The 12,738-nt window shown below is 43.8% G+C and overlaps 1 protein-coding gene across 19 annotated transcripts in view; it reads right to left on the reverse strand.

Moving 5' to 3' along the window:
• The window catches only part of ARPP21 (cAMP regulated phosphoprotein 21), a 151,699-nt gene that overhangs the window by 53,289 nt on the left and 85,672 nt on the right, over positions 1 to 12,738 (reverse strand). For 17 of the 19 annotated variants that reach the window (XM_019794561.2, XM_019794564.2, XM_034662268.1 and 14 more), the window contains 4 exons: positions 10,828 to 11,061; positions 2,796 to 2,977; positions 1,803 to 1,907; positions 589 to 849 (listed from right to left, as the gene is read on the reverse strand). In XM_019794561.2, coding sequence (XP_019650120.1) covers positions 589 to 849; positions 1,803 to 1,907; positions 2,796 to 2,977; positions 10,828 to 11,061 — 782 coding nt within the window. The remainder of the gene's footprint in view (positions 1 to 588; positions 850 to 1,802; positions 1,908 to 2,795; positions 2,978 to 10,827; positions 11,062 to 12,738) is intronic. The other 2 variants (XM_034662269.1, XM_034662270.1) reach the window with 1 other exon arrangement.

Below are 12,738 nucleotides of genomic sequence, written 5' to 3' on the forward strand. Positions count from 1 at the left end.
AATCAGTGATCTGTGGTGTCTTACATGCTCAAGTCAATTAAATATGATTAATGACTACCTGTGAGAGCACGCGGGAGCTCTGATTCCCCCCAGGGAGAGGAAAGGACAGCGGATGTCCGCTTCAGCCTCCTTTACATTCATAGGGGAGCTCCTGCCTGGAGGGTTCACTCCAGAAAATGCTTAAGGAAAGAACACATTTCCAGAGCAGCAGCAGGGGAGAGTGGAAAGTCCCCCAGGAGCAGGCTCTCTTCTTCCTTCCTACTTTCCCTTCCTAGGCAGTCCAGTGAGCGGACATTGCACAGGAGGGAAGGCTTTCCTGTGGCTCCTGTACCTGCAGCCTGGAAAGTGAGCCACTCCCCCATTGTATCATGGGAAGTTGGGTCAGTTTCATTAAAAGTACTTTCTGAGCCCCACAGCTTTGCACGACTGCTGAATAGGACAGCTCAGGTTCTGTAGGTGGGGAATATCAGTATGGACCAGAAAGAGCCACACAGGTTGACCCAGTGTTATTCTACATGGTAATGAGGATGTCAAAATACCCAGTGAATAAGCTATAGGTCACAGGTGTGAGAGAAAAACCACACTGACCTGTGTAGGTGGAGGCTGTTGCACAAATCCCTGTGGTGAGGGAGGGGCCTGGAGGACTTGCTGGGCGATGGGAGGCCCAGAGCCTGAGAAGCCCCCTGTGGGGAGCTGCTGGCCTGTAGAGGCAATGACGTAGCTCGGCTGCTGGGTTGGCTGTGCCATGAGGGACGGTGGGTAGACAGGACCAGATGAGGGCTCAGGAGTCTCCCCCGAGGACTGCCGGCTCAGGCTCATCTGGGTGAACTGTGTGGCCACATCGTCTCTCTGCACGGAAACAAACAGGAAATTAGCAAGAGCAGCCTAGTAATGGGAGAGGCACACAGAGGCAGACCCAGGCCCCATGCTTGTCACTGTGGGCAAGGGAGGGCGCACAAACTGGAAACAAAAACAGAAAGGAATTCTCTGTCCAGAGCAACAAGAGAACATAACAAGGGAAAACAGATTTTAACCATCTGGAGGATCAGAGATGATAAACAATTTGACCAAATCTCCCTCTTTCAATGCAAACAAATAATTTTTCACTAAGGGTTCAAGCTCCTCGGGATGACGCTGAGGCAAGGAGGGCTTGGTGTACTGTCCTGAAGGGTCAGTGGGGCTTCCCAGAAGTAACCACAGTCTCTGCCTTCTGGACAGAGGCAGAAGGGGTTGTATTCACCACCACCCATGGCTGGTGCAAAGATGGAGCCAACCATGGTGTCATCAGATATTGGGGAGCATTTTTCACTGGCCTGACCTGAAACTGAGGGGCAATGCTCCCTCTCGTTGTCCAAAAGGCCCTAGTGCATTGTGGGGAAAGGAAAAGAGAGTGGGGAATCAGGGGGCGGGGGGACCCCCCCCCATCAGTAGCACAGAGTGACAACCTCCTCAACTGACTTTAAGCTGCTTCCCAAGCCCTTCACACCAAGTTCATGTGTCTCTCTGTTTCTGACTTCTAACTGAGAGTTCTGACTTCTAACTGAGAGGGCATTCAATCCCTGCTTAGCCGATTAATTCTTAAAAGGGTACCCGATTGCAGAAGCAGCAAACATGGGACAGATGGCAGAATGGAAACCATTATTTTGAAGATGGGTTGCAATGTTCTGGAATGAGACACTCAATCATGTCCCCTCACAGTCAGCCTGGGGCACCCACCCAGCATCAGCCAGCCCTGCAGGAAAGTAATAAAACCAGTGGACATGCTCTCCCAGGGGAAAGGTCGCACACATGGAATACGGTACCATGGGGAACTGCTGCGTTGGAGACACAGGCAGGAGATGCTGGGGAGGAAAAGAGACCGCTGGGTATTGCACAGACTGGGAGGAAGCCTGCAGCCCCTGTACCGACTGGAGGAAAGAAAAAGCTGATCAGGTAACGGGGAGGCACTGGGGGCGGAAATCCCACAGGAAGGCTGGCTTATCGGAAGAGCACCACCTACACCACCCTACAGGTCCTCTTGCCTCAGTGCACTCCAGAGGGGGACCAGCCACCAAGGGAAAATCGATGCCATGCAGAGCACAGCCAGCCAGCCTTGCAGGAGGCATGTTTGCTCAGAGTGAACACTGCTTTCAGAAAGTACTGCAATACTTTTCATGTCGTTGTTAGTCATATCCACTGGATCTAAAGATATTGCCCAGGGACTGAGAAGTAAGGGAAAAAATTTCAAATGAGGTTCACTCTGGCAACCTACTTGGAACACCACCGCTTTCCGTGGCTATTTCCATATGTTGCTCTAGGAAGGGAGGACCACTCTACATCTCCTGAAGAACAGGCAGGCCACCTCTAATGAACTGATTTCTGTTCTTCCAATTGATAAAGCATTCGCTACTATCCCTTTGCAGACATGAGCACTTGGTCTGTGTTGGGAACGAGTGAGGAAGAGGATACGAAGGCCTGGTTGAGGTTATGGGTTCAGTCTCCAAGACGGCCTCCATGATGCCTGAAAATAGCATCTAGACCTAAGAGAAAACTTGACACTCATTTTCCCTAGCGCAGTGTGCTCACCATGCCAATCATTGGATGGGGCATTCACTTCTACCCAAACTTCAGGATCTGGATGAAATCTTATCAACCTGCTGTCAAGGGCTCCAGGCTGCCAGGTTTTATTTATGAGTGGGTGGAAGTGGCCCCAGTGAAAAATATCACTTCTTCCTAATGCGCCACTTGCTGGTCTGAGGGTGGTGCAGCCTTTGTCTTGGAACACTTCCCCTCCCCGCCTTCCCACCAGCTCCTACCTGAGTGACCAGTGGACCCGCCATATGTGGCTGGGGTGGCTGCACCTGCTGCTGTGGCTGAGGAGAAGGCTGTTGCTGCGGTGGCTGCTGGGACTGCGCCATCATTGCACCTCGCAGGGGCTGCTGGCTGGTGGGGGGGTTGTATATTGCAGGGGTTCCATCAGGATTCACAAAGGGCTGGCCTGCAATGGAATCAGAGCTGCATTCAGGTGAGCTTCTCAGGCTCACCATTAGCAGGAAGAACCTTTCTGATAGACACAAAACAAGTAACTTAAGGTGAAGGGGCAGGGCAGCGGAGGTCTAGGACACCAGGACCTTCACCAGTGTGAAGACTTTTCCGTTTGTGACCTATCTGGTTAAGCTAGCTAACGGTGTAAGCCCAGAGCAATTTAAGAAGCAACAAATAAATCCACTGCCTTCAGAGAGCTTTGGTAAAGCTAAGCAGATCTGTGTACAGTGGAACCCAGTGGAGAAGCAATCTTCATGAAGACGTGTTCACTGCCCGCCCTCACCGTTATCAGCAAGATGGCATACACTGAGAGATAGGGCTGCCTTCCTTTACAGAATTCCGGCTACACTGGGTTACACAGTTTTTACCAATACATTTGTTTGGCTTCCACTAGCCTTGTCACCAACTCAGAATGGTGATGAGTTCTCCCAATACATACACAACAGAACATACCACATCCACACACTCACTTCTCTAAACAGACACAACAAGGAGCACGCAGGGGCTCAGATTTTAAAGATGATGCATAATAAAAGCATCACAGCATCATCTCCTGATGGTGAAACAAATATGCATTGCTTTGCCTTTTGAAATAATGGCATGACTCAATATTTTTATTGCTATTATTTGAGGAGTATTTTATGGTTTACAAAACAGTATCATCAGGTCCCCAGCATGACTCTGGGAGGAAGGATGGTATCATCTCCCTATGTTGCAGAAAAGGTTATAGGAAAAGGGAAGGAGCAGAAGGGAGGAGAGCAAGAGCAGCAGATGGAAGCAAGGGAAAGAGGAGAGAAAGGAAGGGAGAACCAATCAAGTTCCAGTGTGGCGGGCACAGGGAGAGGCAGCTTACACACACCGTCTCAGCTCTTCCAGTGACCTCACAGATACACGATCTCATTCCACTTTAGAGACCAAAAAAATTAGGGCCTGCGTGGACCAAGCAACTCACTCAGAAAGGCCAAACCAGTATGTGAGAGTCAAGAAATGGCCCAGGTCAGAATGACTCCAAAGTCCAATCACTTCCCATCATACCAAATAACTTCAGTGGAGTATCCACTGTATGTAATGCATACATGTTCAACGAGACACAAAATCCAATCATGACTGAAAATCATTAACACGTGAGAAGTCAGGAGAAGTGGGGGCCATGTTTTAAGGTGGAGTCACACGCAGGACTGGCAGGTAAAGAACGAGAAGAATCAGAATACTCTGACTTGCATTAAGGGGATGTCAGAGGCAGCTTGCTAAGTTCCACCCAAGCACATAGTTGAAAGCCTCCCCTTACATAGTTTGGGTATATGGGGTTCACAAGAGCACTCTTATCCAGCATAGGAAGCATGTGATGGCTGAGGAAAGCAGCCTTTTTCATTAATAATATATAGGAAAAACAACCAAAGATCACCAGTGATGCAAGGAAAATTAGCAACAAAACAGAACAGGTCAGAGAGTGAAAATAAAAAATTAACCCAAACCAAATAGTATTCTAGTGGGAAAAAAATATGTGTGGCACCCAATAAGAACAGACTGTTATAAAATGGGAGATAATGAGCTAATATACACTGAGTGAAAGAAACCAGTCCTCAAAGGGCAGCTGTTATGGAAATGTGCAACTGCATTTCTAATACATTCAAGGTCAGGCAGAACTTCATGGTAACGGAAGTCAGAAGAGTGGGACCTCTCGGGGGCAGGAGGGAGCCTCCCAAGACACTAGTCATGTCCTATATCTCCTTCTAGGTAGTGTTTGTACAGGTGTTCACATATACAAATACCTGCCGAGGCTACAGGCCACGTATGTACATTTTACAAATTATAGTGAGAAAATATTTTAGAGTAGTTTTGAAAGGTACAACCCCAAACAGTGGGGTTGTAGTGAAGCCAAACCAGTTGCTCCCAGGACTTGATTTCAGGCCCATTAGGAACGGAAATGGGAGCTTAGTGTGCCCATCATTACCCCACATTTTCAGCCCAAATAAACTTATGTGTGTGCAACGTGAAACCCTTAAATGCTGCATATTCATGAACTGAGGAAGTTCTGGCAACAGTTTCATAACCAATCACAATGTGCTGTGATGGAAAAGCAAATGTGCCAGAATTATAGTCACAGAACAATGACTAAATTTAGAGGTATTTAAAAAAAATGTTAATGTTCTTCATAGGCACTTGTTTTCCTATCACTGTCATTTAATCTTAGTTACATGTAATTGTTTTAAATACTTTTTTCTTTTTTCAAAAATAACTTTCTTCTGGATTTAAAATCTGCAACACATTTTTTTTCTCCTCAAAGCCTCAATTTGGTAAAGAATGAAAAAAATAGTTCAATTTCCAAAAATCTATCAGCCCATTTAGTGTTCTGATTCCTAACCCCCTTCCCTTTTTTTATATCGCAAAAAGAGGAAAATTTTAGATACATAACATTTAAAAAAATCTTCACAGCAACTTTATATCATTTCAAAATCAGTCTCATTCTGTGCACACACACACACACACACACACACACACACACAACACACACATACAGACATGGAAAGTAAAAATAAAATGATCCTTACTATATTTTCTGTGACTTCCAATTTACCCCAGTGAGAAATAAGGTAGCGTGAAAACGGACCATAATTAGGGTGAAAAACATAACCACAAATTATTCAGATGTCCTTTTTGATAAATTTTAGATCCTCTGTGTGAAATATTATTAATGTGCTATGAGCCAGGCGAAAGAAACATTTCCAAATAACTTCATATGAAGAGTACTCAGAACTCCCTTGGGTAGAGAGAGGTGGCAGCTCATCTGGAAGAGAAGAGAGAGTATAAAAGACTGCTTTTATGCTCACTAAGGAAGGAGAGGTGGAAAGACGTGAGAGAATGAAACAAGTAAGATGGATGTCAGGGAAGGGAAGAGACATGATTCCCTAAGAGAGTTAGGACAGGTGACTATTGGTTTTCAAGTCAGGCAATGGTGGTCTCTCTAGATGCTGCCATTTCTGCCAATCCAGATGCAATTACAAGTGGATACAGGCAATTAGTTTGAATGACAGCGGCTGAAGACCAAAGGGGAAAGCAAGACTGGTTGGCCCTAGGACCATCCAGCTCAGAAGAGGTTTTCATGCCCAGAACTGCGCGAGCATGCCCTGCAGGCCTGGCATGTGTGTTGGCACAGGTAAAGGGCTCAGGCAAGCCGGGCTGTCACGAGCTGAGCGAGAGCTCATTCCCCTCAGTACATGGCGTTAGAAGAAAACTTCTCCTGGGGCACCTGGGTGGCACAGTGGTTAAGCGATCTGCCTTCGGCTCAGGGCGTGATCCCGGCATTATGGGATCGAGCCCCACATCAGCCTCTTCTGCTATGAGCCTGCTTCTTTCTCTCCCACTCCCCCTGCTTGTGTTCCCTCTCTTGCTGGCTGTCTCTATCTCTGTTGAATAAATAAATAAAAAATCTTTAAAAAAAAAAAAAAGAAGAAGAAAACTTCTCCACTGTCCACATCAATATGAATAATGTGCTGTAGATAATACTTTAATTTAAAGATTTTATTTATTTATTTATTTATTTATTTATTTATTTATTTATTTAAGAGAGAGAGAGAGATTGAGTGGCAGAGAGAAGCAGGAGAGAGGGAGAGTCTTAAGCAGACTCCGTGGTGAGGGCAGAACCCCACATGGGGCTTGATCTGAGGACTCTGAGACCACAACCTGAGCAGAAGCCAAGAGTTGGACGCTGAAGCGACTGCACCACCCAGGCATCCTGTGCAGCGGATATTATTTTACTATTATATAATTATTGAGCCCTGCATGAGGACTAAGACATGGTTATCCATTCCGGGGATGCAAAACACAACAAAAATGAAAAAAACTGGTTTGATCCCTCCCCACAAAGAGCTTATACATGCACTGGTAATGAGGAAACGAACCCAAGGGCAATTCACACTAGAAGCGAAGTAATTAAATGCTCCTGGTTCCTAACACCAGAGCATTTCTGCCATGTGCTTGGCAGAGGATATTTATTTAAAAAGATAGAGAGGGCATGAGAAAAAGAGATTTTCCTTTCCTAGTCCTTAGAAGGTGATCAATCAAACCGTAAGGATGCTGCTGATTACAGACAGGCAAAGGTTAATCCAGATCTTGCGAAGGTACGTGGACGGACATGTCACACGCAAAACCTTCATGGCACATTTAAGAAAGAGGTGGGAAAAAAATAAGGGGTAGAAGTGGTTTGGATAAATAGATGCCAGAAGGCCTGTGAAAAATACAAGTGTAGTGTTAAGAGAACCCATCAGGAGCATTTGAAAGAGATGAGCCCTAAAAGGCTGCCCAAAGCGAAATCCTGGCCGATGGCACGCCCTTCCATCACACGCTTGTGAACTTGTGTCAGATGAAGGCAAGGCGAAATGGCAAAACAAGAGATATGGGGATTAATGAGTACTTGGGGGATGTTAATGCCTGTTGGCATCTCTGGATAGCTCTGAATTGAAAGAAAATAGCCAAACAAAGATGAGCTTTCTGATAACAATTTCTAAAAAGAGACCAAGTCCAAGACAGCAAGAAGAAAATCACACTCAAGAGTCAAACCCAGGCTTGCCTTGTGAGGATGAATACATTATAAGGGGTAACTTTGAAAAAGAGCCTCTGCAGCAGCTCATTCATCCAGAGGCCTGAAAAGCAGAGAAAGAATAAGCCAGAAGTCCTGACTTAGAAACAGACTGGCTAAGAGCTGAGTCTAAGGCCGGACAAAATAAAAGGTTGTGATTGCATTTGGGAAACTGTGAGAATATATGTGGGTGGTTTGGTTTCGGGTTGCCAAATATTTGGTACTTTGTGCCTACAAAGGAAGTTTCATTTTGTTTCATTTAGTAGACACGACTGGCAGGCACCTTGGTTTTCTCAAATTATTGCTTGTCTTATGCCTGCTTAAGACAGATGCTTTATGAATAAACAGACAAAAAGCAGAATCAGACCTATAAATACAGAGAACAAACCGGTGATTGCCGGAGGGAAGGGGGATGAAGGGATGGGCAACATGGAGTAAGCAGAATGGGAGGTACAGGCTTCCAGCTATGCAATGAATAAGTTATGGGAATAAAAAACACAGCATAGGGAACACAGTCAATGATATTGTAATAGTGCTGTGTGGTGACAGATGGGAGCTACACTTGTGGTGAGCAGAGCATAACACACAGAGAAGTTGAATCACTATGTTGCACACCTGAAACTAATGTAACATTGTGTGTCAACTATACTCAAATAAAAAAAATTTAAAAGACAGGTATTTTATCATAGTTTCATACATGAACCACAATCTCAAATATATTAGATAAAAAACTGTTCTACTATGCACATCAACATATAATGAGTAGTAGATATTATTTCCATACTATGTAATTATTGAGCACAGTGCCTAAGACTACTTTGTTATCCACTCTAGTGAAGTAAAAAAATAGCCAAGGATGGCTCCTTCCCACAAGGAGCTTATAAATGAGCTGGTAACAGAGAAATGAATCCAAGGGCTATTCACACGAGAAGTAAAGTAGTCATATGCTGTTGGTTCCTAACACCAAAGAATTTCTACCACACATTCAGGGAAGGGGAGAGGTGTGGATTTCAGGAGTTCACAGCAATGACAGAGAAAGATGAGTTCCAGTCCAAAGGAGGCAAATTTCCAGTTTCAATAGTAGAGTCATAGGAGAGTAAACAGATAGATGGATGGATAGACAGACAGAGAGACATGCACATATACACACCATAGAGAGACACATATGCACATATATGTATATATGATACATTACGGATCTGTATACACATATACACATGTGCATATTTTCAATTTACAAAAATAAACATATTCTAGGAAAGAAGAAACATCATTCACCTTCCATCCTACCACTCAACCATGGTATACAATATATTAATACATTTTCCTTCTGGTCTTGGAATATTTTAATGTCAAGCATTTGTCCGATCAGAGAAATGTGTACAGAGAAGCTGTTCAACAGTGTTATTAGATCCTTTTCCTCAGTTAGGATCCTTTTTCAAAGGAGATATTTTGATAACAGCTCTAAATGACTGGATCCAATGAATAAGAATTGGGACTTGGCACCAGAAAGCATTTTCTTTCTTTTTCTATAAGCAAGATTATACATGATAATATACACATAACACATGCACAACCATTATATCATTACAAATAATATTTCTTCATTACACCCTAAAAAAATACTCTGTTGAGCTTTTTTGAAACACAGTAATTTTGCTTAAAACAAATGACTCAAAACTAATGCCTGTGTGTGCTCTTGTTTGCAAGTCCTCTGTCTCAATTAAAAGTGAAGGGATTTAAGCCAACAGAGTCAGACCATACTTCGATCAGTGCCCAGAGTAATGACTATAATCCTGGTTTTCTTTTAATTTCCTTTTAGTGCTTACAATGATCCAAATAAAATAAAAGCAATCCAATATTCTCCTTAGAAGTATCTATTCTGAAAGCTTTCAAATGGTTTTCAATAAAATGATTATGCCTTCTTTTCCCTCAAGCTTATGGCATTTTCAAAATGTCTCAATCAAACACCATGCCTTGAGAATGTGCCATATGTTTTCATGAAAATGTGGCAATTATTCAAGTAACTATTTTACTATCATTCTCGTGTTTCTCTGAATTTCCTAATTACTAGTAGTGCTATATACGTGAAAAGATTGAGTTAGATTGCTTTTATGAGATTCTCGTTCACTTTTACTTTTTCAAGTTTAGCTAATCACGGAAATACTCTGGAATCACTGAAACCAAACCTCAGACATATTTTGAGAAAATTCAATTTTTTCCTCCAATTACTTATAAAGGCTTCCAAAGAGGCAACTAGTCAATGTCAAGCCTTCTAACCCAGGGTTTCCCAACCATGGCACTACTGATATTTTGGGCTGGATAATTCCCTGTGGGAAGGGGCTGTCCTGTGCATTGTAGGACGGTTAGCAGCCTCTGTGGCCTCTACCTTCTTTGATGCCAGTTGCAGCCCCTTCCTCCCTCGGTCATGATAATCAAAATGTCAGTGGATATTGCCAAATGGCCTTGGAGGCGTGGGCACAATTGTCCCTGGTTGAGAAGTTTCCCCTATGAGGCAGATGCTTGTCAGTCTATTTGCCCAATGCTCTGGGTTCTTTGGAATCAGTGTAGAAGTTAACTGACCACTAGAGAAATTAAAAAATAAAGAACTATTGATCATGGAAAAATTGATCATCATGAAGTTACCAATTTTCCAAACCTCACCAAAACCAGTCTAGTTCTAGGATCCCTAAAATACATAGGAATTTGCTCCCTATGTCCCATTTGTCACTGACATTCCTTATTCCCCAGGTAGAATTGGGGGAAGTTCTAAGGCAAGAAAGCAACTTCTACAGGTAAGAATCTGCTGTGTCCCAATTGATATCTCAAGTTTGTGAAATATCTTGGATGCAAAAACACTTTCGACATAATAAAAGGCTAACCTGGGATTTAGTCTGCAAAACACAATATTTTAATTAGTATTTCCCAGATCATCACTTTATGGTCTCTGGTCTTAGCTCCCAGGAATACCTGAGACACACCATGGTCAACACAAAGAGGACAGAGGGAAAAGTGGATATTTCTGGGAAGAATCTATATTTATAATTACATATCAAGATTGATATCAATATAGAGATAGAGATTACAGCTATAGATCTGCTCTTCCTAAATCAAGACCCTACTCAGTGAAATTTTAAGAAAACTTGCTGACGAATTTATAAGCTCAAACACAAGAACAGAACTCTGATCTTGAGTCCTTGCCATAGCAGAGGTAAGGCACTAACCTGTATGCGGATTGAGAAGGATGCTTCCGGGCGGGATGCCTGTCGCAGCCTCGAGTGGAAGGAGGATGTAGCTGGTGCTGGGGGCTGCCTGGCCCCCTGCTCCACTCTCCGGATAGGGCACACAGCCTGGAGAGCCAGCTGCCACCACGCCTGCAGCCAGGGGCGCACTCTGCAGGGGTGCGTGGGTGCGGGGCAGAGACCCCGAGGAGCCTGTGCTGCTGTTAGACTCCGAGCCTGCCACAGAGAAAAGGATCAGAAAATCATCCAACACCGAGAGTTCCGGATCTAAATGCTTAGTTTACATAATCCATCCTTAAAGCAAGCCAGTGCAGCAGGACCAGGGCAACATTTGTGGCTCACATCTTACTGAGATATCTGCTACATATTTTTCAGATGTGTCGATTTCCTAGGAAACGAGAGGTTAAGAATGAACACTCTCTTTCAGCCTCTCACATGCTCCTAGGGTGGTACATTGAGAAATGGTACCCTAAAACTTTGGACTCATGCCTGGAGATGACCATTACCCTGAGGAATTAAAGCCAGAGGGCTGCCTCACTGGAGTTAGGAGAATAAAATGCCAGGTGGATATTAAAGACTGCAGTTTAAGAAGAAGTCCTAGAATGTGCTGATCACGTGCATGGCTCTAAGACACTGGTTCTCCAATATCCATAAAGCTGCATTGTGAAGGGGCATGACCAGCAATCATCTTTTCCCCTCAGCTGTGAGTAGAACTGGATCACTCCTACTGGGAGTGCTTAAGGTGTGTATTTCACACAGTCACAGAAATCTTATTGATATGTCCACGAGGCAGATCAAGAAGGGGTTTGGCTTCATGAGAATGCTGGATCACCCTTTAGACGACACAGAGGAGCAAAATCGTGGGAAGGTTTGTGGACTGTGTATTTTGCAGACTTGTAGGTAACTGGATTACAAGGTGGAATCTAACCCAACCATCTCCCTATCCCTCCACTGTGGACAAAGAAACACCTGCTATATCCCACATCCATTTGGCAGTGCCTGCCCTTCACCACAACCAGAGCCAAGCAGCTCTGGCACCCTTGAGCATGCTGTTCTGGGCACTGAATATTAACCAGAGCATTGGAGAGAAAATGCACCAAGCCCCATCTCTGTATTAGTGAATTCTAACTAACAGATGATTTGGATGATATCATAGGTTGCGAGAATACATTACAAGAAATTTTTATAATGATTAGCCCACAACTGTCAATTTATGTCATTAAAAATGCACTCTTCTATGTCATTAAAGGGAAACCATATATAAGGAAGAGTTAATATTGTTTTCAAGATTCTAAAATATGCCATTAAATTAAACTGGAGACCTTGAAAAATAAGTGATAGGAATACAGCATGTAATTGCAGAGAAGAGGGGGCATCAGAGAGAGTTTAGAGGAGTACATAGTTTTCGAGAAGAAGGACAATGATATTTATTGAGCGTTTAGTATGTGTGAGCACCTGGACAGACTGTAATAAAGTACTATTACTGGCTATGCATATAGGGAAGTTGAAGGATAGAGAAGTTCGATAATTAAAGCCGACTCATACAGCTAGTGACAGCGGGATGTGATTTAGGAAGACTGATCTAGGTTTAACTGTGACCCAGCACCACCTCCTGAGGGCAAGCATATGCATATGCCAGGGACTGCCACCAGTGTTCTCAGTTGGGAATATTCACTTCTTTTCCTGCGACTTGATTATTAATAATGATAAAGTTATAGGTTAATTCAGTATGCACCATCTAACTGGTTTGGAATGCTGATGGGTTCTGAGTAATGTATGGGTGGGGGGAATAAAACATCTAAAAGGAGATCTGAAAATGCTAGTTTTGAGGGTGCATGGCTGGCATGAGGCCCCCGATGTCACGGGACCAGTGCAAACTGCAGGGTGTGTTTG

The sequence above is a fragment of the Ailuropoda melanoleuca genome, chromosome 6, assembly GCF_002007445.2.
Source record: "Ailuropoda melanoleuca isolate Jingjing chromosome 6, ASM200744v2, whole genome shotgun sequence".
In the NCBI taxonomy this organism is placed as follows: Eukaryota; Metazoa; Chordata; class Mammalia; order Carnivora; family Ursidae; genus Ailuropoda; species Ailuropoda melanoleuca.